Raw genomic sequence first — 23,657 nt, forward strand, 5'->3', positions numbered from 1 at the left:
TTGCCTGTGCTGATAAGAATTTGTAGTGTTTGTTACATGTTCAAGAAGCTGCAGTGATTTATGTTGTTTTGCTCTAAGTTTGTCAGTATTTTCATGCCTCCCCATCTCCATTTTGATGTTTAGATCAGCATCAAATTCCCTCTGTTCTTATGTTCTTATTGTTTTCTCATTGTCTTCATAACTGTTCATTTCCTTTATGGAGTCTGATAGTTCAGAGTCATCCGCTAGAACTTCAACTTCAGGGCCCTTTTAACTTCAGTCTCATATTTTCTGCTTTCATGTTAATGTTCTCTGAGGGCAGTTTTTGCCTCCTTTCTTTGTGAGTGCATGTAGGACTATATTTGAAGCTGTGTGACAAAAACACAACAGGGCACTTTTCTGTGGTGTCCGTTGTTTAGTGTTTTTAAGCCATCTGGGAAGTTGTCATACCTAATAGATTACAATCACTTGAGAAAAAAAAAATCGGTTGTAGAACATAAGTTTATTGCTAAGAAACCAACTTTAAAAATCAAAAATAATTTACTTTTTGCATGTTTAAAAGTTACATAGTTTCCTGTTTAATAAATTGTGAGAATGGGTTCAAATCTAAAACAGAACCACCTTGATTTTATTTTTGAATGTATACTCATATTTCACTGAATTCACTACAGAAAATACAAAACAAATATGAAGTGTTCAAAAGCACAGTCCCAACAGTGGAAAGATTAAAAAACACAGTGTTATCTCACATTTACACTCACTGGCTTAGTTGAATGTAACAATAAAAAGGACCAGAATAGCAGCCAGAGTTTATTGCGTAGAGTTCTAAGTTAAGCTTCTTTTTTTTTTTAAATGAAAAATAATTTGCTTTTATGTATTTAAAATTTACATAAATTTGCTTTAATAAACAGCGTGACAGTGTACTCACAACATGCAAATTTATTTTCCTTAAATAATGGAAAAACTATTTCAGACCACTGATTTTTCCTGAATAATAGAAAAGGATTCAATATCTTTTTATTTTGCTTAAATAATGGAAAAAAATATTGAAGAATGGCAATTTTCCTGAGATAACACCAAAATATTTAAGACCATCAATTTCCCTCCAATAATAGAAAAACATTTAAGACCATTTATTTTCCCCAAATAATAGATTTTTTAAAGCCCATTTATTGTCCTTAAATAATTGAAAAATATTTAAGACAGTTGATTTTTCCTTCTATAATAGAAAATATGAAATTATTTATTTCCCTTGTGTAGTACAAAATATCTAAGACCATTTATTTTCCCCGAAGAATGTGAAGCCTGCCTACAATGGGATTGATCTATACTCTGGTTAACAATGACTTTGAAAAAGGCATTTTTCAGGGATGATTTAGAGACCCCTTTTCATTGGCACTAGATTTGAACGATTTCATTATTCATATGAGAAGCTAACTGTATCCTTCCGCCACGCAGCGTTGCACTCAGAGAACCTGATGGCCTCGGCGCATGGATCTTTAATCAAACGTTGCGCGCTCACAGGTGTGTATTTCTACACACTGAGCTGAGCTTTGAGAGGACGAGACAACAAAATGCCGTTGAAGCGGACGAGAAACGGAGGAAATAATCTCATGAAAGAAAAGCTGAGCCGGGAGATGCGACAGAGCAGACTGACTCTCTTCATTCAGCAGTTTGAGAAAGAAGGTTTGGTGGCGCCTGCAGGTCAAAAGTCATGTCCTCAACTCGTCTCCATCTTGGTGCTAATGTAAACATGTCTTTCCTCACAGCACAAGAGCGGATGAACGAGTTAGACGCCAAATTGGAGAACATGTTGACGACGGTGGACAAAGTCTTCAAAGTGGAGGTGATGAAGATGCCACCTTCTCTTCAAAAAACGCTCATAGGGGAATTAATAAGCGGTGAGCCATTTTTCATTTTTAAGTTACATGGCTCCTTCAGGAGCTTTCGAGATTCATGGCTTGTTTATTTTCTTCCTGTCTGCTCTGTTAGAGGAAGTCTCAGCAAGCGACGTGTCAATTGCCATGAAGGTGAGTTGAGTTCATTAAGACGCATCTGCTGCCATCCACAGGTGCCTTTTTATTAATATAATAAAAAGCATTATTTTTGTCTTTTTGTAGAATGAGTCCCTTGAGATGCCGCAGCCCCTCCGGAGGGTCCACAGTAAAAGAGGTGATATTACTTTCTTTAACCGTGACGATAACTTATCACGACTATAAAAAGCAGTTTTAGCGTCTGCATTAAATTCAGTGTTTGAAATCATACTATTGTGTTTGCTCTAACAGTCATCTTTTGTGCTTTTATTTTTTAAAGTAAAATCAACTGATTCTTCACCGGGTCAGCCCAGCCCAGCCCAGAGGTCCTCATCCAAGACCTCCAAGGTAAGTACTGTAGCAGCCAATGTTTTGCATCGTAGGATCGTATCTATTTCTGCTTTATCTCCCATGCTACTATATGTCCTTTTGCTAAAAACTGATCAACTTTTGGAATCCACAAGTCATGTCACATATCTAAAAAATGCTTTTTTTTTCTGTTTTTAGGGAGGAAAGGGGACAAAGAGGACCAGAACATTAGTCGGCAGCAACAGCACTGGAAATCTCACGTAAGATTGGAGGTTAAAGGGACCGTTTGCTCCCCAAAAAACAAAAAAAACACCAATTTTTTATCTCCTACACGTAGAGCCATTTATCAACCTAGATTGTTTTGGTGTGAGTTTTGGATTTTGGAGATATCGGTTATAGAGATGTCTGCTTTCTCTCCTATATAATGGAAGTAGATTGCACTCAGTTTGTGTTGCTAAAAGTGGTAAGAAAATCTCAACAGAAACGTCCCTTTGTAGAAATTATGACATGGTTGCTCAAAATAATGTTGTTAGGTTGAAAGAAAATGTTTCCTGCATGAAACTGCTCATGACAAGGTCTGTGGATTATCGTGAGTAACTGGGTATTGATTCTGGAAAGAGACATTGCTGTTGAATTTTTCAAATGTATTTTTATTTATTTTTTCTTTTTTTGGCATTTTGAGCATCTCTATGGCCGATATCTCCAACAGTCTGAAACTCACACCAAAACAATCTAGACGACTTTCAGGTGTACTGTCCCTTTAAGTAAGTATTTTACATGAGGTGGATGGTGGCCCTGACATAGCTCTCATTTTTCTACAGGGGTGCCTCGGCCCCTGTGAAAAGAACTCAAAGCCGCGTGACCAGGACCAATGAGCAGACCAGATCGACCAAACCCAAACTCAGGTGTGTTACTGCCTTCACTAGAACAAAATATGAAGTATTGTGTATAGCTGTTGTATCTACATGGGGATGATGCATGCATGAAGATGAATTTTATTTAAAGAACTGTACAAATATTTTTGCTGTCCCAGGTCTGTCGTCTCTGCCGGTGACCTGCACTGTTCAATGGTGGGCTCTGCTGCACACATCACTGTCACCACAGCGCTGGGACAGGTAGGATTTTTATCTCTGACATGGTGCCAGCACTGGAGGAAGCAACACTGTTTCATTATGTATGTTTCGTTATCATTATTAATTCTAAAGCAAGAAAGCCTTGTTGGACTATGCTCTCTGAAGCATTTGAATAAAGCACTGAAACTCCCTCAGACCTGAGGAGGCAGCTTTCCCACTGCTGTCGTTCAAGTTTTGTAGAATATACATCTTGTTTTTTCGGGTGATGTTTAGTTTAATAGTTAAAATGGACCTGAATTATGGGATGCCACACTTATATGTATGTGTTTTCTTCCTTGCCAGACTGTCTGCTTCTCTGAAGAGACGAAGGATGAGATTAACTTGGACTTGCTGGATGATGTGGCATGGTGCCAGATTCAGAAGCTCACGGTAAGACAGTTTCATTTTTTAAATGTGACTTATGAGTATTTATACCATTTCCAGAATGAGGGGCTTGGCCAAAACCTTTTTCAAAATATATTGTGAAACATTTGAAACATGCCATTGATTTTGGATTTTCAGAGTCTGGTGGATTATCTGTCAAGGCGAAGTCGCTGCCTGCAATGAGTAAAGGTCCACTATGACCAGGATTTTTCTCATCTTGTGATTATATCTGAAAGTGTTTCATAGCGTGAAATCTATTTATAGAAGTTGGGTTTAACATCTGATGTGCCACTAAGAGCATCAGTTATGCTTTGCTTGTCTTAAAGAGTTTTAAAATATAATAAAGTTTATTTGTATGATTCTACATGATTGTCCGTATAATTTTAATGTAGTCTGTAAAATTAAAAAATTAAAAAGTGACCAGTGCCCATCAGAAGATTCAAAATGAATTTAATTTGTTTAGTTTGGCTTAAAAACATATTTTATTTTGATTATTTTCTCAGTGTAGCATTACTTATGAAATGTATAGAGTCATATGTGTTTGAGGTACAAATTGGTTGTTACTTTGAATGTAATTCAGTAAAAGATAAATTAGTCACAATTGATAGGTTAGTTGTCAACTATTTTTTTAATAACCAGTTAATTTGATTATGAATTATTCTGTTAAGAGTAATTTTTAAGGAATTAATGTGAATATTTCTGGGATTTTTTTGCTCCTCTTCGACAGTAAACTGAATATCTTTGGGGTTTTGGACAAAGTTAGAGATTTGAGACAATCATCTGACTGTTGGAAACGCTAATATTTTTCACCATTTTCTGATATTTTAGATTTGATTAATGATTAATCGAATGATAAATTGATTAACCGTTAGATTACTTTCTTGATTAATAGATAATGAAAATAATCTGTCGTTGCAGCCCTAGTGACAAAGCACAGAGGAGTTTGAACTTTATCCCAGCAGACATGATCATGTGATTTTATTCTGGATAAATGTGCTCTTAAATGTAACATACACTTAGATTCAGTTTAGATCTCACCACATTTAGGTTTTGACTTATAACATTTTTGTAGTAAATATTAGTCATGACTTAAAAAAAAAAAAAAAGTCAATGATATTAGCTTTTAAGAAATAAAAGCAAATTCATCTTTCATGTAGAAGGGGGGAAAAATGACAGCAACTGCAAATATAAATTCCAGTAAACTTTATGTAGAAAGCACAGGATTCCAGGTTGGCTGGCAAATAATAATTTCAGCAAGAAATACAAATTTTAAAAAGTATAAAATAGCATTGTATTTGACATATAACTATATTAGATTTTTAATTCTGTTAGAATATATGAATTCAAACTCAGAGCGTAGAGCCGTAACGTATCACTGCTGCTGCTTTGAATGTAGTGACTCCATCTCGACTTCCATGGGCTCCTCTCGATGTGAGTGCGCAGAGGGAGAGCTGGAGGACCTGGCTCTGGTTCTGCTGACAGAGGCCCGTTTGCAAGTGGGCTCTGGTTCCATGCGGGGGTAGAAAGGACCGACCAGCCAGTTGAGCGGCGTGTTGTTGACCAGATAATCCATGACGTTGTCTAGGGAATCTTTCATCTTGCCCAGCTGGACTCTGCTGCCGGTCAGCACGCTGTCTGGGAGATCTCTCAGTGTGTTAGCCTTGCTGAAGTTGGTGTAGACCTGAGTGGCGGAGTGGCTGAGGGACAGCGCCTCCTGCTGGATGTGGTTAGGGAGGCCCTGCAGGCTGGAGACGAGGACCAGACAAGTGGTCTGGAGCTGCTGGGTGAGGGAACGCGCCAGGGTCAAGGTGCGAGACTCGATGGCCTGAGTGGGAGGGATGAGCAGATGTTAATAAACCGACAAACTTTTAAACTGAAGAACCGTATTGTGTAACCTAAGTGTTCATAAAACAGACAAGTCCCAAGTCAAGGCTGTCAAGTTCCAAGTCCTAAACTTTGAGTTTCAAATCCTAAACAAATTATCATGCGCTTTTAGCCAAATGTAATGCTGTTTTAACATCGAAGTGAAAATATATAAATCTACAAAAATCATGAATGCTTTAAAAACGTGTATTTATTTGTGAAAACAGGTCGTTTTTGGTCATTTTGGACCCACGTGTTCTGCATACTGCAAGTTGTTTTTTTTTGTGACCACCCATAGTTTTTGCACAGCAACGAAATTAACTTTGATAGAATTTTTCCAAGTGGTGCTTGGCAACATAACTTAGTTCTCTGTGGTTCTCTCCTGCAACTTGACTGGATGGTGTCAGAATACTTTTTAATCTTTGGGCTTGTTGGAAGGTATCGTCTATTTTCAAGTCCAAGTGAAGTAGCAGTTTGTTGGTATTAAAGTCCACCTGAAGGTGCAAGGCTTTTTGGATTTTGTGTAGTTGAGTCTAAAGTCATCAGTGACTGGAGTCCACACCTCTGTCTCGTAGCATATTTGCGTTGTCATTTTCTTACCTCTGCCTCGTGACCATTCTCCTGGTTTGGACCGCTGGACTTCCACGCCACCAGGGAGTTCAGCTTGTCATTTACCATCCGGTTAGCGCCATCAATATTCTTTCTGCCATATTCAATCTGGAAAAACAAACACTAAATGTTATCTGTCCATGATGAGAAGTATGGGAAATCATATGCTTTTTATAATCCACTTTAGGGCTAAATACGAATAAACCTTTTGCTTCTTGGGTTACTAACATGTAGTTGTTAAAGTTTGTCCCCATGTCATGTTAAGAACCAGAGTCTATGGCAATAATCCTTGTTGTAGCTTGTAAGCTTGTCCAAAGTTCTGTTAAATGCTACTAATTCTTGAAAAAGTAGACCCACCAGGTCAACAGTGGAGTTCAGCTCAGAAATGAATTCCACGCTTCGCTGCTTTCCATCTTGGATTTTGGCTACAGCCCTGGTGTACGCCCGCTTTCGGAGTTTGGTGGAGAGGGAACCCAGGCGGACATAGTAGCTCGGCTCCTTGTTGTCAAAGCCTTTCACAGTTTTTGCCTCCAGCTCTGATATAGGGAAGGAAACATGAAAAGTCACATTAAAAATGAGGATGAACATCTGATTACCTTGAGTTTCGTTACGATTCTGTTGATGCTTTTATACTTAATCCTGATTAATTTTCGTAAGGTTTGAGGGGTGCTTGGTGTTTTTACTTTGATATAATAAGAGGATGGAGAAGACGCCTGCTCCACATTGCTTGTAGTTTTAAATGTTAAAGTAGCTGGAGGGTTTAAATCCATGGCAAATGGACTTTCACTGGTCAACGCCTTAAAACGGATCCATTTAAACTAACAGTGTACAGGATTGTTTGTGATTAAGTTCTGCATGCAACAGTTCACTCTAAACAAAGACTCCTTTAATGAAGGAGAAGAGCATAATCTGTTAAATCCTGTTTTCCTGGAAACTGTGCAAATCCATCGTTAACAACATACTTGAGCTGCCTGTTAATCACTGACCCTTGATACAGCTTTTTACAGAAAAACAAGCCTAATCTCACTGACCTTTCTTCCTTTCTTGTTAGCTTTAGTCATTTAAACATCATTTGAAGCAAAAAAAAAAAGCAAGCTAAAATAAATATTACAAAATATTGTTTGAGCTTTCACCACACCAGTAATAATTAAATGTAAATAAAATGGGATTTTTGTGTTGCGCAACATATGTAGGTGGTCTAACTGGTAGTTTTGACCCCACTCACCCAGCTCGTCCTCTGTCAGAGGCAGATACTGCTCCACCAGACTCTCAGAGGTGCTGAGGGCCGTGTCCACTCCGCTGCTGACGAGCCGAGCCACTCTGCTCTCCAGCACTGTGCTGACACTCCCGCTCACAACAGCCCTGGTCTTGTCCATCCCCTCCTGCACTGCACCCCGAGTCTTTTCCACAACGCTGGTCAGAGTGTCCGACACCGTGTCCTTGGCGCCAGACACTGTGCCAAAGTAGACATCTTTAGCCGTGGTTACCACATCCTTGGCACTGGAGACAATCTGCGCAGGGACAAAATCATCAGCAAATAAAATGACAGCTGTAGGTAGGGACACAGCAGTTAAAAAAGACAAGACGCAGGTCTTGACCGAGCCCTCAGAAGATGATCGCACATCCATTGTCGGTTACAGCATTGTGCAGTTTGGCTTGATTATAAGTGCTCTGACCTTTGATACAGTGTAATTGTCCCAGCTCCATTGCTCAATAATCCAGTACGTACCTGCTCAGATGGCTGGTGAAGAATCGGCAACGTTTTCTCAATCTTGTCCAAACCTTTACAGGCCAGGTCATTGGCAATGGCAACTAGGCAAAAATAATGATAAATAACTTTAATAAGGCAAGCAAAATCAAAGATCTAAATAAGTACTTTTTTTTTTTTTGCAGAACATACCAGGGAGAAAAGTGAGTAAATGTTTCTTTAGTGAAAGAATTGTACATCAGATTCTGTGGCTTAATCAGGGTGATTGAGTAAACAGAAAAACTGGGTGAAAGACCAAAGTGAGTAAGAGCCAGTAGCATGACTCGAACTTCCTGTTTCAAGCTCTGTGTGACTCAGCTAGTCAGCATGTAGTTAGTTTTAGTTTATTGGTTTTGTTTTGACATCCTGTGAACTCCGAAGCCACATCTACATAAAATTTAGCAGGTTACATCAGGGGTCTTACTCTGAGGCTCCAGCTTGTCAATGATGGGTGACGCAGTGGTGAGGGCCACAGAGGTGAAGGTGCGGACTCCTTGCTCGGCAGCCTCACACACGGTCCTGATGTAAGGGTGGGTGTCCTTGGTGTTGGTGTACACGCTGGACACCATGTCATAGGTGGAGCTGACCAGAGGAAGGCTGGTCACCCTCTCCACCACATTCTGTAAGAAAAAACAAAGAAAACAGATTATTTACAGTGCTGAAATTCAGACTTTTAAATGCAGTATTGTAGTATTACACGCTAAAACTTGTTTTCTTCACACTGAGTGTGATGAATTACTTTCTAGCTTTGTTTCTTGGCTTTTAAAGATCAAAAACAGCCTTTTTTTCCAACCAATGCCAACAAAAACGAGCAAAATAAGCTAAATAACCCACGTTAGCTTAGAGTGAATTGCTATCTAGTAAACTCACCTGGTTTGACATAACTGCAGCTGCTGCCATATCTGCTGAAACAAAACCTGTAGAGAGATAAGACATAATATTAACGTCTGTTCATAAAATAACGTCGACTTTTTCTTTATGACATCCGAACATGGTCTATTAGACTACTTCCAGGATACAGTAGCCTTTCGTTATTATACTGTAGTATAATTATACAATTATACTAATACGTCCCGTATATTTGTAGCGGAAACAGCTGGACTGTAGTTGCGGCGCTGATAAAAAGTAACTTTAAAGAGATACAAGTAAAGACTCACCGGTAGTTGAACACGTCCCCAAACTGTAAATGAGTTGACTGAAACTCCTCAAGCGACAGCAGCTGTATTTATATTCTATAATTATCGCGAGACGTAGCGCAGCACGTTGACGTCAGCGACAGTCATGTTACTAGGGCAAAGGTAAAACGGGCAAAAGTTAGTCCAGGCAGGGTTTAGTCGGGGAATTCCTCTCAGACCAGCCATCACGTAATGCCAAACAGCAGTCTGATTTCTGAACATTTCATAAGCCAGGGATATATTTTTTGTCGAATGAGGATTATCATATTAGTATTATTTTTTTCATGTCTAGTAGAGTAAAAGCAAAACAACAGTGTTTCTCTGAAAAACCTTTAATTAAAAAAAGCACATATCTATTATTTTGGCTTTATTAGGATATATTACTATTATAATACTATGTTATTATTTTTAAAAATTCATTGGATTTTTTCAAACTTTTATTTATGTATTAATTTATTCATTTCTTTGACTTTCCTCCACTCTGCATTAGTGTACACAAGCATGATGCACTTACGAATTTACATGGTAGACTATTTTGATGGTATTTCCATGTAAAGACCTTAAGACCAAGTGGTACAGCATTTAAACATCATTAACTGAGACACTGCAGATCTTAAAACTAGATTTTATTCAACCTTGTCCTCCACAAAAACGATGTTTGGACAATGCTGTAGGTCTTTACTGTATCAGATGACGTGATTTTGTAACGTGTTCCTGAACAAATCTACAATTAATGAAAGTATCAGTGATGACTATCACAAGCCGGAGCTCAGGAATCATAGAGACAGCTGTGTGCTTTGTTAGATTAAATTCAGCTTTGAGTACACAGGACCTTGTGTGGCACAGGCTCGGACAGCACTCATCATTTGGTATCTATGTGGCTTCTAACTATCATCTTCATTTTATGGCTCAAAGACACATTATTTACATAGTGCCATGACAATCATGGGTAAAAGATCATTAAATGGGGTATAGAGGATGATTGACATCACAATTTAGAAGTTACATTGAAATCAAAGCTTCAAAATGAGTTCATATATAAGCTCTTTATACATACTCTTGCATTAGCCATTAACATTACATTGAATAAAGTCACAAGGAATCATTTTGTTAGGGTCGGATCATGTTTTTCAAAGTAAAAAGAGAGAATTGTTTGAGACTTTATATATTTCTCATATATTTTGCAGAATACAAATAATGTAAATGCCAACCATGATTTTCTGCCTTGAGAAATTTGTATCATACAGTAAATGTTACCACCAAATTTTGCATATTGATATTGATATGTACAGTATATTGGCAAAGTAAAATACTGTATAAAAGTCTGAGAACACAGAAAAATTGTGAGTTTGTGTGAACACTGTGTGAATATGATACACATACAGTATAAACATGGACAGATTATGAGACAATGGGCCCCTGGAAGTAAGACACACAGACTTTGTGGTGGTTGTGCATGTCGTTGTAATTGTTATGCATCTTTTTTTGTGATGGTTGTGTCCTTTTAGTGATTGATTGTGTCTCTCTGAGGTAAATTTGTGTCTCTTTGACATCATTTTGTGTCTTTTTTGTATCTCTGTGGTCATTTTGTGTATCTTTGTGCTTTCTTTTGTATTTTTGTAGTCATTTTGTGTCTTCTTGTGGTTGTTTTGTAACTTTTGTAGCTGTTTGGGTCACTCTTTCTGTGTGGTTGTCTGTGCAGTTGTGTTGTGTTTCTTTGTGGTTGTTTTCTGACATTTTGGGCCTCTGGACCCGTGACCAATAGGCCTGTTCAGTAATCTATCCGTGACACTATATTACGCAGTGCACTCCTCTTCTAAATAAAGTCTTTCAAAAGTTCCTAGTATAAGTTACAGGCCTTTTTCACAGCAGACATTTTTGACTTGTCACAGTGTGTTAATAATAACATTTACAATGGCTCCATTGCCTTGGAGTGTCCCAGTAAGACTGAAAGCCCGTATGGTAGTACAATGCTACATCACAACACCAAAAATTATAGTTGTTTTGTATGTTTTTGATTACCTACAGCAGTTTTTTCTTAACACATATGAAGTTGAGGATGATGTTGACCACAAAAACAGCCGGTGTTACATGCTGTTATGATATTTATGAGAAACATTTGGTGATATTTTCAAATGAATGCAAGAAATTTGACCAGTCTAACACCTCTCTTAATGCATTTCTGATTATTCAACTTAATGGCCTGAGTAAAGCCATACGTCAGTGGTTTACCCACAGACGAACAGGTCTGTTTGCCAGTAGCTCATCAGAGCCAGATGTGTGACTCTGTTTCAGATTTGAGAGCGCTTCAATGTTTTTTCGTCACTGCTCATTTCTGCAAAGAATTCTTGTGTTATTAAAAATGTAAATTAAGTGTTAAGGCAGTTTCTTTTATACTACACATTTGGAGGCCAGATGAGGAAATGTGGGCTTTGCTCAAATTCTCCAGTTGGCTTACTCATTGGGGTCCTGGATTCTGTAGATGAACCCTTTGGGGCCCATTTATCAACCCTTGTATAACTCAAATAGACCCCATATGAAAATGTTGGCTGCAGTAAACCACAGACTCTAATTTTTATCAAGATTCTTCTGAAGGAAGTTCACAGAAAAAGATTTCAAGTTAGTTGTGATTTATACATTAAACAGGATATAGGACTTCCTACACACACGCACACACACACACAGATTCCACGTTGTATTGGACTTTGCTCCGCTCATATTTTATCGTCCACGTCATATTGTTTTAATTGCCTTGATAAGCCTTTATGTGATCTGATGGCAAGCAAAGTACAACCAGCAGATCAAAAATAACAACTCATCAGGATCAAATGTTAAAATATATAATACTCCTACTAGGTTTTTACTGATATTATATTTGATTTCAAGTTATTTTTCTGTGATATCATACCTTCTTAAATTAATTATGGGCTCAAAAGTTAACAGGATCCAGGTAGCCAAAATGACCTGGCCCAGCATTGGGCCAAACTCAGCATGCATGCCAGATGAAATAAGTTGAGCTGCATCCGGCTGTCCGACTCAGCAAAGATTTGGGATGAATGCCACCCTAAAATCAGGTCAAATAAACTGGGTTTCTGAGTTAACGGTCTACATCTTTGAAACATGGATAGGGAAAAGTGTTATGTTTTAATATCCAGTTTTGTGGTTAACAGTTTTACATGTTAAATGTGCACAACACTGGTCGTAATAATAATAAAATATAATGGCTTCAGAGCACTTGTCTTATGCTGCATGGACTGTTTGAGGTAAATTTATGTTAATTGTTTGAGCCGAAATAAAACCTAGCTGAACTAATGTGAAGACAGGTAGGTTAGGGTTCATACATTAATATTACTTGGACATTCTACTACTAATTCATGGGGAAAAAAGATTAGCTCCTGTGTATTTTAGGAGAAATAGTGTACGTTCAAAGTGACATAACCTGCAAAGTACTAAATATTTTAATTATTATTACCGCATACTTTTTGAACAATGAACCACGGTTTAGTCTAGTTCTGTGTGCACGCAAATGGCTGAGTGGTACTCTGATTCACCACCTTGTGCAAATACAAGTCAAAGTGACATAGTCAGGGTCATTTTGGTTCAGTGTCCTATTTGACTTGATTTAAATCACCTGAGAATCATGCCATCTGTCAAGTAAAGCAAAAAGGTTAACAAAAAACAAAACTTTAACAGCATTTTTGGTCTTACATCATTTTTGCCCTCAGATCATTTCACAATAGCAGCAGTAAATGTTGGAATTCATTCTTTATTCAGACTGTTAACATAATTAGAAACTATTTTATGTGAGCAGGATGTCAAGTAACTGTGAATGAGGTGATACTGAAAATTAATATGCTGCTGCTCCTTTTAAATGAGAACAGAAACTGATATGTATTCAGATCTACAGCCATCTGTTTAACTGAGCGTTTTGGATTGCATTCTTGTAGCTTTTCCCTCATTCTCCATGGATAAGAAGAGTAGCAGAAGACATTTTATTGGTCCTTGTTAAGTTCTCATAAATACAACTGACCTAATGTTCCTTTAACAAAATTCAAAAACAGTATAATGAATAACAATGTGCATGTTGTGACAGTATCAATGTCCCCTTATGGCCAAACCAGTCATCAGTTCTCTGCCTATTGCTTTTCAGACCAACCTTGCAAGTATTTACAAATTCAGGCCACTAGATGACACCAAAGTAGACAAAGTTCTCACTCATCATAAGCAATGGGGCATCACAGCCTGTGCCTTCTCCAGATTTCCCTTCCTTGCCACCTTTTATAATTAATTGCTGGTTTTTAGGTCAAAAATTTTTGAGTACAGTTTGAACTAGGGCTGTCACTGCCATGGGCAGATTATGAGATAATGGGCCCCCTGGGCACTGATATGCAGAAGGCCCCACCACCTGTCTTACATAGGAGCAGGGCCCTGACTTTGTGGTGGTTTTGCCTTTTTGCTGTTTTTGTTTTTCATCTTTCATCTTTTGTAGTAATTTTGTGTCTCTTTTGGGTAATTTACTGTCCTTTTTTGTTATTTTGTCCTCGTGGTTGTGTTGTGGTCTTTTTGGATATCTTTGTAGTTGTTTTGTGTTTCTTGTAGTCATTTTTCCTGGTCGGTATATGTTGATTTGACACTTGACACTGACACTTTGGGCCCATAGGCCTGTCCTTGGTATGTCAATTTATTGATTTATCCATCTTCACTCATACCAGTGTCAGCAAAAGTTGTGCCCACATTGTTCATTTACTTACCTAGATAGTATTTATTTAACTATTGACCAATGTACTAATATTAGCATCAAGATGTTAGTTAAGAATGATACTTTTTTTATTTACTATTAATCAATTTGTCAATTTATCATACATTTTTTAACAATTGTCTGCCTGTCTCTCTTTTCTGTCTCTCTTATTTTCCAGTTCAAATTCTTGTTAGTTTTTCCTACTTTCTTGCAATTTTCTACTTTTCTTTTTTTTTTGCTTTCAAAAGAAATCTAACCAATCTGCACATGTTTCAAAGGTTATATGCCTGTGAAAAGCATCTGAGTGTAGCACGAGAAAACGGATGTTGATCCAGGTTTCAAAGGGTTATGTGAAGCAATAAATAGACATGCATTCAAAGGAAAATTATTATTATATAATATCAGAGGGGCATACTGTACATACAGGATCTAAAATGAGGTGTAGGAGACAGAAAACATTATTAGTACACAAGCTACAAGTACTCAGTACTATGAATATTCCACTGAGATGTAATGATCGGAGCCAAGTCTTGACTGCTTCTCTCATTCCACAGACTGTCAACATGAAAAGAAAGATCAGTCCTGGAGGCTCTGCCCTCCTGTTTCCCGAGGGGTCCGCTGGTGTGCAGGTGGCAGCAGGGGTTACAGAATCTGGCAGGACTGAAAAGGAGATCCCCACACGGCATCCCTCTATTGTGCCCTCTGAGACAGGTAAGGCTGTGGGCAGCGTGCCAAGGCTGCTGGCTGGGTAACGGATACCTGTGGGCTACTGGGAAAGTGTCACACCTCCGGATCACACACAGTCAGAGGTGCTGCATGAAGAAGAGAGCAGACAGACAGAGAGAGACAGTGGGAGAGTGGCTGTCCTTTCATGCTCTTTAGATCATGAGGAAAAGAGATGTGGCTTTCGAGCAGAGGAGAAAGGAAGTGACATGTCTTTGGTGCAGTGGCATGCTTTGGTTCACTCTACCCTCAAACGCTGCTGCTGCATTGAATACATCTGCTGTCAGACTGTAGCCTGACGACCATTTGTCTGCTGAAGTGTCCATCAAACCTGTTACCGTGAACTGTGGATTCAGTAGGATTATGAGTCACACTGTGGATACAGTACAGATTACCAGGAGTTCATGTGCCGATTATGGAATTAAAGGAAAACTCTGGTATTTTTCAACTGGGGTTTTATGCATTGTTCTAGACAATTTCGAATGTGGGGGCCAGGCTTAGGCCACATGCAATTTTAGGTGTATCAAATACAGTATATTAAACAAAACTGTACCAAAACCACCCCTACGTTTGGTTCCTCAAAGAACTAATGACATGACATGACATGACATGACATGACATGACATGACATGACATGACAAGACAAGACAAGACAAGACAAGACAAGACAAGACAAGACAAGACAAGACAATAAAATAAAATAAAATAAAATAAAATAAAATTCCTCTCTGGTGATAAATGTGGGGGGTCCAGGCTTAACATACAGTAGTAGTGGCACCCCTGAGCCACCCCCTTAGATTTTCCATTTGTCTGCGGCTCATAACTTTCAATTCTGACTCAGGTCACATGAACTCTGCACTTGCCTCCTTGTTGTAAAAAACTGGGAAACAGACATTTGATAAACAGCAGAAACACCCTTTCCAAATAAACTTCAGTGTTACAAAAATTATATTAAACACTTCTAATTTATCTGAGTCAACACAGAAACTAGCCATCTGGACTAGCTTTTGTGACCTTGCTAATTGCACAAGGATCTAATATTCAAGAGAACTTGCTGACTAACCAAGCAAGTGTCTGAGGGTGTAAATTGTTATTTGAGACATATTTATTGGCAGAGACATTCCACTTGTTGCATACATAGCACGTCCCTACAAACCTCTAACAAAAAAAGACAAAGCAACCCAGCTAAAAGTTGCTCTAAAGTTCTGTCGAGCTGAAGTGCAAAGTGGGCTGAACATTCTCAGCAACCCCTATGATATACGAGAAGTAGGCCTAATGTGATCCATTGGAAAAAAATGATTATGGCAGCTTAAAGTTAGAATAGACAGTTTTCTACAAAATGTTTAGTGTCTTTTTGTGTTTAATTGTATTGGACAAATTCAAACATCAGGAGGCCAATCAAAGATTAAAAAAAGGCAAATTATTATACATTTTCCTATGTTTACATTTTGGGTTTTGCAAAATGGCAAACCTTGATTAATGTTGCTAATGTTTCTGCAGACACAGTCGTGACTGCAGCTGTTTGCTGAAAGGCACCCATTATATTTTATATCTGTGAGTCAGGTTAAATAATTCCTTCTTTGCTCTGTTTAGAATTAAACCTTTTTTTATTACACATGCAAAATAGCAAACAGCACTGGAAAAACCTGATACAGTATAATTATTGTAGATATTCTAAAAACCAACATGGAAAAAGGACATGAAAAGAAAAAATGCTACCACCATGGAGAAATGTCTGGCTGTCACTTTGATCAAGTAGGGGTGGACAAAATATTGGCTGTGTTCTTGTTGTTAGAGGGAATTTACACCAGAATTTCAACATCTGGGACCAAAATATCCACAAAAAGTTTTGTAGCCCTGCTGCTAAATTTGGCACTATTTTTCTTCCCAGCTTCAACCCAACCTCGGAGCTGGAGAGGTCGTGCATGCAGAAATGAATTACATCTTAACAAGATGATGCCCGCCCTCTTGAAATAACCATTACTTCAGCCTTTAATAAACAACGGATCTACACAGACAATGTGTGTTTAGCAGGGCAGTAACTGCAGATTCATAACTACAATATAGACAAATAGACAAGACCAGGGTCTTGTTAAGCAGGGCTCTGTGCACCTGTCGGATGTAATCCTCAGATAATGACTCCGGCTCATTAGCTAAGACATCCAAGTTAACCATCTACATTTCCCGCTGAGAGGATCAAGACAGAAAATGAGTCAACAACTATACAAGGTTAGAAGTGTGAGAAAAGGTCAGCATGTGCTTGAAAATTAGATCTTTTGAGTTCCTGTGGGACCACACCCTGACGCACTTCCTCCTTGATGATTTTCAGTAATGATTTTCTCAGGAAGGACAAAAAAGTCTTGTTGAAAAGCATCGCACTGGACCTGTGAGGCAGAGATATAATTGCTAAGTCGGAATGGGTCAGATGGGAGGTGAGATTCGTCGTGTGGGTCGTACACCGTCCCACATGACCCCGATGTGTTTCGACAATATCCCGTCACAGGCCATTTTCACAGAGCCGTGCTGGGATTAGCACGCCGGCTGTTTGTGCTGGCAAAGCAGCAGCAGTTCACAGCTATATTTTCTGGGTGCCGTTGCTGACAACCAGACCGAGTCCTGGTAATTATGATATAATTGAGAATGATCTAAAACCAAATGTCCGAGCCCTGCTGTCCGGAGCCAGTGTTTACAGAAAACAGCTGCTTAAATAGGCACTTAGAAGGAATTAGAATAACATTTTTTATGTCCCAGCGTGAGTGTGTCTCTGTCTGTGTGCAAGTGTGCATATATGCGTGGGTTGGCTATTTGGGCACCTACACAGACAATCTCTTTGTTTTGGAAGTGTTCGCTTAAGTCTTCGGGGGCAGAAAGGAGCCAAGAACAACGTGGGAAATGGGCCCTTGCTTCATTTCTGCTTTCTCTCCGGGCTTCTCCTTTGCAATCTCTCTGTCAGACGGACATTCAGCTGGCCTCCAAAACAGTACCTGAGGCGTGCAGGAGTTTGGAGAAACCAAGGGAGCACGGCTCGGATATTAGAGAAGTCGTAATGGGAACTGAGTGGCAGCTGACAGCCGGGCCAAGCTGTCTGTCATCTCCCTCTCTGTCCTTTTTCTTTCACACACATGCATTGTCAACAGAATACATACACCCAACCAGACCTCTGCCCAGGTGGTCTCTCCGGGTAGCCTCTACAAGATGCTGAAATCTGAAACAGCCATACTGGCAGAAGAAGAATTTACTGTGAGGTCCGTTTTTACATGACCTTTGATGCTTGTCATCATCCATGGAGCAATTAGGTTTTTTTCATATTCCAGGAAATAAAGGAGATGAGTCATGAATTGTGATGTTCTTACACAATATTAAGCACACATGTTTTTCAGCATCCCCCCGAAAGCTTTACAGAACACCTGACTAATTACATGCAAGTATTACCTAACCGATGAGATTCATGCAACACAGGGAGAAGTTAAAGACTGAGACATTTAGGTGACAATGATGCCTTGCAAAGACCTATCAAAGACCTATCCAAGACTTTTTAATTACCAGTCAGATTTACATTTAAGGCCAATTTTACAATAGAGAAAAAAACAGAAACCAACATCAATTACAGTAATACAGTGGTCACTGTATTTCTGTGGGCATTTCATATCTGAAATACCCAGAAAAGAATGCATATGGACCCCCGATTAACTTCACTGCTAATGTAATACCATTCTTGGGAAGGGTAAAAGCGTTTTTTAAAAATAGGACAAAGACATTAGGTGTAGAATGATGTGAAAAAAACATGCTTGGGCACGTATTTGCCTAATCTCCAAAGGAGAAACTGATTCTGGGGGATGTTTAGTCCTCTTTACCCTAAATGACGCTGTTCAGCTCTTCTGCCAGCTAACAGCCTGCGGCAGATTTACTGAAACAATAGACACCCTAATCCAAAAACATAACAGTGTTTTTTTTTAACAGCCACTTGATTATTTTCGCTTGATTTTTTGCTGAGCTGTAGTATCCATGGAAAATCTGATGAGGACACATCAGATGCTGTATCTCAGGTTAACTTTGTCATTAGATGACAGGAGATCCTGGATTTGTGTTCTTATGTGAAACTCACTGCCAGTTATTCATCACTAAGTACTTTAGGCGAATTTATGAATATTCGTCCAGCAGCACATTTGGTTTTAGCTGTAAGCTAGGATTTGTATGTAATTAGATACTTCCCTAAAGAAAAAAAGGAAAAAAAAAAAATTATACCCTTGGGTTCTCAGACAAGTTGACTGATCATTGGCAATGGTGTGAAGAGTGTTGTGCCCACTGTCTACATTTCTGACTGGTGGTTTGTGGCATGATGCCCTCAGACAGCATGCAGTGGATATGACATGCCTGACGGAACGCAATGCCTGCAGCTGAAACAGATCTGCGCTGACAGACACGCAGGTTACTGTACCCTTTGCAAGCCTGGCATTCCCCGGGACACTGTGGCCCAGCAATGGCAAGGGCTTTCGTTTCCTCCAGAGTCTCAAGCATGAGCGGACACACATACAAACACACACACACAAGCGGGTGGTGTGCCAAATTCCACAGAGCCATAAAGGCAATCAGGGACAGATGAGACAGGCAAGCAAGTGGCGGTAAACTGCATGCCGGGGGACTGGAAGCCATAACAAGGTGCAACAACAACACTCTGATGTGTTTGTGTGCTTTTTGCTTAAATAACAGTTTGCTTTTGTTGCTGAAACTTAGATAAGAAGGCAGATTTCACCGTCATCTCTGTAGGGGAGAGCAGGGTTGGCTGTCACATTCATTAGATCTTGCTATGTTGGAAGTTACATTTTCAGAATTGGGGTCAGAGGTCACCTATTGGGCCATTTCAGGAGTAAGAAACTTGACATTGAGGTGAGAGGGCTTTCAGTGTTTTTCATGCCGAAGGCTATCTAGCTCTTCTGTATTTCTCTCCTAGGCTTTAACCTGAGCAAATTGGCCTGATTTCTTTTAAAATGTGGGAAGAAGGCAATAAAAGAAGAAATGACCCCAAATTAGCACAAAAAAAACCCAAAACATAAAAAATTGCATAAATGACAACAGACAAAAAACAAACAAACAAAAAAAACAACAAAGAAATTACCTGTAAAGGTTCTTAAAATGGATTATAACATGTAAAATAAATTTGAATATGTAATCATGATACTTACAAATACAGCTTTTTGTCAGCTTTTTTCTTTTTACCATAGACATTTTTCCCTAGCGTTTTTTAAATAATGTTTTAAATCTACTAATTTCTTGAAATTAAAGGAACATTTCCTGCTAAATTGCTCATTGCCTTTTGTCCTGTTTTTTTTTTTTTTTTTTTTTTTAACCCACAAGTCTTGTCACAAGTGCACACGCATATTTGACAGCCCATATCTTTAATTTATATAGCTTCATTTAGTAGGTACATGAGTGGAATCAATTTTTCATCCAACTCTTCGCCAGAAAATTAATGTGTATTTCCAAACAGGTATTTATTTTATCCCAAAAAATTCTGTTGCTTTGGAAGAGAAAAAAAACTGCATTTCTAAATCAGTAAGCTGCCTCTTTATTGCAAAAACAAGCTAGCTGGTGTCCTGTGAAGGGCATTTTCTCTAGCTGGTATCTGGCAAATTCCTCCACTCTCTTTGAACACATGTGACAAGCAGCGCTTTGACTCTCAGGCCAAATATCACTGATCAAACAGCTATGTTTGGGGTCAGCCAAAGGGAGACAACTAGGTTACTCATATGGGGGGCACTGACCTGCTGCAAGTATGTTTAGCTAGGAAACCGACACATGTACTGTACATACTGTGGCCCTGTTTTGCACTTGTAAAGTCATACCAACATGCTTGTGTGTTCATGCATATAAAGTGCAAAGTTTTGCTTTTAAAAAGGCCTGGAAGCGTAAAACAGTGTCATTGAGCATCTTGCATCCAGCCCATCGCTGCAGTCAAACAAAAGATCTCTGCTAAAATGACTGTCATTAGCTGCTGCCTGAACCCCTTATTTGTCCTCCCACACAGAAAAGTCCCTTCAAGATCTGTTGAGCAAACAACTGACAGATGCTATTTAAGCTTGTAGAGTCCCTAAAAATACATTTGCGCTCGGGGCAGTGATTTTGCAACTCTGCTGATGGCAGCTTTGAGCGGGTGATCCCGCTGAACATGTCCATCAATAAGAGCAGCAGCATTTGTAACATGAGGATGCGGCTTAGCTATGCACCGCCAGTCATGGTGAATGTAAACTATTCATGTCTCGAAGCATTATCTACTGCTTGCTCCGGCTTTGTGGGGTGTCTGCGGAGCTCTTAGGGTGCCGGCAGCGGTCAAAGGTCAACAAGAGGCTCCCAGAGTCTTTGCTCTTTCATAAACACTGGATTTTTCACGATGAGTACCATGAGCAGGTAGGCTTTGAATTTCAAGGAGCCATTAAGGACGATAATTTAACCCCGAGGTGGAGAGGAAATGATTTCAACCCCCATCTCGGGTCTTCAGGTAAAGATTTTTTTTCCTCTCCTGGGGAAATAAACATTTACATTCCTGTGCTCGGTGTGTTAATAGAGATTAAGCTGAATTCAAGCCTGCGTGTCAGGCAGCAATTCAGGTACCTCATACCATACATACCTGTACTATTGTGTGGCTCTCAAAGGGCATCTCCCTCAACCCTTTGAGCTTGGCTGAGGGCAGATGACATTTTCGAGGAACGTTGTTATTATGGTGGCCCTGGACAGCTTCAAAAGCGACAAGCAGGTCCTAATGTACCACCACTGTGGGCTTAGCTTCAAAGAACTTAATGTCTCTTACTTTAATGAAGGTACGGGATCAAAAGGAAGAGGAGTCGCCGAACCAAGCCATCAATTACACTGTAATGCAAAATTCCTTTCTTGGTGAAGCAGAAAATGCTGTACTGCTCATTGAATCACTGAGGAATATAGTTTATTTCTAAATATGATAGAATCACCACAAAGGAGGTTTTCTGTTACAGTTTGTTCGCACAGTTAATTTACTGTATGCACAAAAGTGAATCACATCAGGTCAGGCCCACATTCGACCTTCTTTTGGACACACATCTAGGAGGTGTGGGAGGCATTCATGTCCAAAGATACAATGCAGACCTTCATTAAATTGCACGAAAAATATGATCCTCACAAAAACAGAGGGAACCTCTATTTTTATTGGAGCCGGAAAGGAATGACATGGGTCTCATCAAGGTAAATCAGAAACAACAGCAGATTTCAATCATACGCCAGCAAAGGCCAAGAGTTTGAACGTTTCATTCCATCCAGTTGATCTCAGTTCATAAGCAGTCAGAGCTTGATTCAGATAAAACTCCTCCTGACCTTAAATGGCACATGGTTGGCAGCGCTGGGTGTCTCACTTGAAAGACTAATGCATTTCATACTTGTGACTAAATCTAAAGCTGTGAAAAAGGAAGTGAAATCCTCAACTGGTGCACAGCTGACAACACATGGCCGACGTTCTAACTGAAGCCCATGTACCTGGAGTCCACATGATGTAGGGAGCGGGTCATAAAGAAGGGAACTGGTCCTTACATGTAGTTTTACTGTCAAGATAATTCAGTTCTGTGAGTAATTAGCAAAGCAGCATTGGCATCCAACATTGGGCTCATCTTTTTGATTGATTCAGTTGTGAGAAACGAGAGAAGCCACAGCCAATTTGGTATGAGAGAATAAAATCTGCATTGACACTGGATATTTGGGTGTATGAGGGAACAATTCATCTTTATTGGCAACTATTGTAAGTGAAGCTGCAAAAATGAAAAGAACTGTTCAACTTAGTTTAGCTACATTCCTGTTATGGTGGTGATGTTAGGTCATGTGGCTGCAGTGTAGTTTGTGTATAGCCTAATGTTAGCTTTTTTACTTCTGGTGATTGCATTTAGGCTTAAATGATAATCATGAAAGCGCTGTTTATTTGTGAAGACTATCTTGCTGAACAAAACCTGTACGTATCATAAATGTTTGTTTACCCCAGAGCTTTTTTTTCCAGCAATAATCCAATGGCAAAATCCCATAGGCTTCTTATGAGGAAACCAGTGCAATGCTAACTTTTGCATCATCCTACAGATAAAACATCCTCTGGGCACTGTATCTCAGCCATGCTGTCGCTTCATGGGAAATATGTGGACAGAAATGTTACTACTGTATACAAAGCTCTCATGGAGAAAAGAAATTCTGTGCCATGTTACACAAAAATAATCATGGTGTTCATGAGTTTAAAAAGTTATTGCTAACCTGAGAAGTACCTGTGTTTATCTATTCCCCCAAAACCAAGATATGGACATACACCTGAGCTCACATGGGTCTTAAAAATGGTAAAACGTTTGAAAACAATTAGACGTTTTTTTCAGTATGTGGACTGTGAGAGCCACCAAGCATCACTTAAACTCTGCATGTCTGCGCACCGAGCAGCCCATGAGCGCGTCACGGCCCGGGAGTGTGTTTCTTTAAGAATGTAAGGTGGGTGAGCCCCTTTTCCTGACGCACGCCTGGTATGCAAACATAAATTTAGCAGCAACGTGTTTGCTGGGGGAACAAAATATCTGGAAGCGACCGTGAAGTGTCATGTCGTCTCCGGCAGTTCTTGGCTGACTTTTCCCTTTTTTTTCCTCTCTCTCTCTCCCTCTGTCTGTGTGAAGTGGAGCCGGAGCGCAGCGCGGAGAGGAGAGCAGACCTCTTTCTCCCTGAGTGACTGGACGGACTGGGACAGACGGACAGCGAGCGGACAATCACAACTGTCTCTGCACTTTGAAATTACAGACTTAACAGCGTCAGAGATGACAGGGGGCTGTTTGTGGACGACTGGACTGGTTCTTCTCGCCGTTTGTGTGAAGGTAAGCTTTACATTCATACGTTTGATTCAGTCATTTAACATGTGCACGAGGAAGACGCGTCACAGATGCGTTTGTGAGGTTGACGCACCACGAAACCGCCGTTATTTTGGCCGTTTAGAAAAAAAGTTTA

The 23,657-nt window shown here is 39.5% G+C and overlaps 3 protein-coding genes across 4 annotated transcripts in view; 2 read left to right on the forward strand and 1 right to left on the reverse strand.

The window, feature by feature from the left end:
• The first annotated feature begins 1,470 nt into the window (after nt 1-1,470).
• On the forward strand, nt 1,471-23,400 carry cdca9 (cell division cycle associated 9). 2 transcript variants are annotated; one of them, XM_042512038.2, is made up of 11 exons: nt 1,471-1,665; nt 1,749-1,880; nt 1,972-2,009; nt 2,100-2,151; nt 2,293-2,360; nt 2,520-2,581; nt 3,143-3,226; nt 3,355-3,436; nt 3,737-3,823; nt 14,504-14,660; nt 23,333-23,400. In XM_042512038.2, the coding sequence occupies exons 1-11, from the start codon at nt 1,554-1,556 to the stop codon at nt 23,383-23,385; spliced, it is 927 nt and encodes a 308-aa protein (XP_042367972.2). In that variant the 5' UTR covers nt 1,471-1,553; the 3' UTR covers nt 23,386-23,400. The 2 variants fall into 2 exon arrangements, with proteins under 2 accessions (XP_042367972.2, XP_042367973.2); XM_042512039.2 differs by lacking the exons at nt 14,504-14,660; nt 23,333-23,400 and adding an exon at nt 3,956-4,713 and having other exon boundaries at nt 1,475-1,665.
• plin2 (perilipin 2) lies at nt 5,006-9,289 on the reverse strand. Its single transcript, XM_042512040.2, has 8 exons — nt 9,194-9,289; nt 8,907-8,953; nt 8,461-8,656; nt 8,019-8,101; nt 7,515-7,800; nt 6,647-6,825; nt 6,281-6,397; nt 5,006-5,642 (listed from the first exon to the last, which is right to left on the reverse strand). The coding sequence occupies exons 2-8, from the start codon at nt 8,934-8,936 to the stop codon at nt 5,190-5,192; spliced, it is 1,344 nt and encodes a 447-aa protein (XP_042367974.1). The 5' UTR covers nt 8,937-8,953; nt 9,194-9,289; the 3' UTR covers nt 5,006-5,189.
• The window catches only part of LOC121961924 (ADAMTS-like protein 1), a 106,261-nt gene continuing 105,998 nt past the window's right edge, over nt 23,395-23,657 (forward strand). The window contains exon 1 of the mRNA XM_042512036.2: nt 23,395-23,527. Within this exon, the coding sequence (XP_042367970.2) occupies nt 23,471-23,527 (57 nt within the window). The 5' untranslated portion in view covers nt 23,395-23,470. The remainder of the gene's footprint in view (nt 23,528-23,657) is intronic.

This window comes from Plectropomus leopardus, chromosome 23 (assembly GCF_026936395.1).
Source record: "Plectropomus leopardus strain MGB_pleo_1.0 chromosome 23, ASM2693639v1, whole genome shotgun sequence".
NCBI classification, from domain to species: domain Eukaryota; kingdom Metazoa; phylum Chordata; class Actinopteri; order Perciformes; family Serranidae; genus Plectropomus; species Plectropomus leopardus.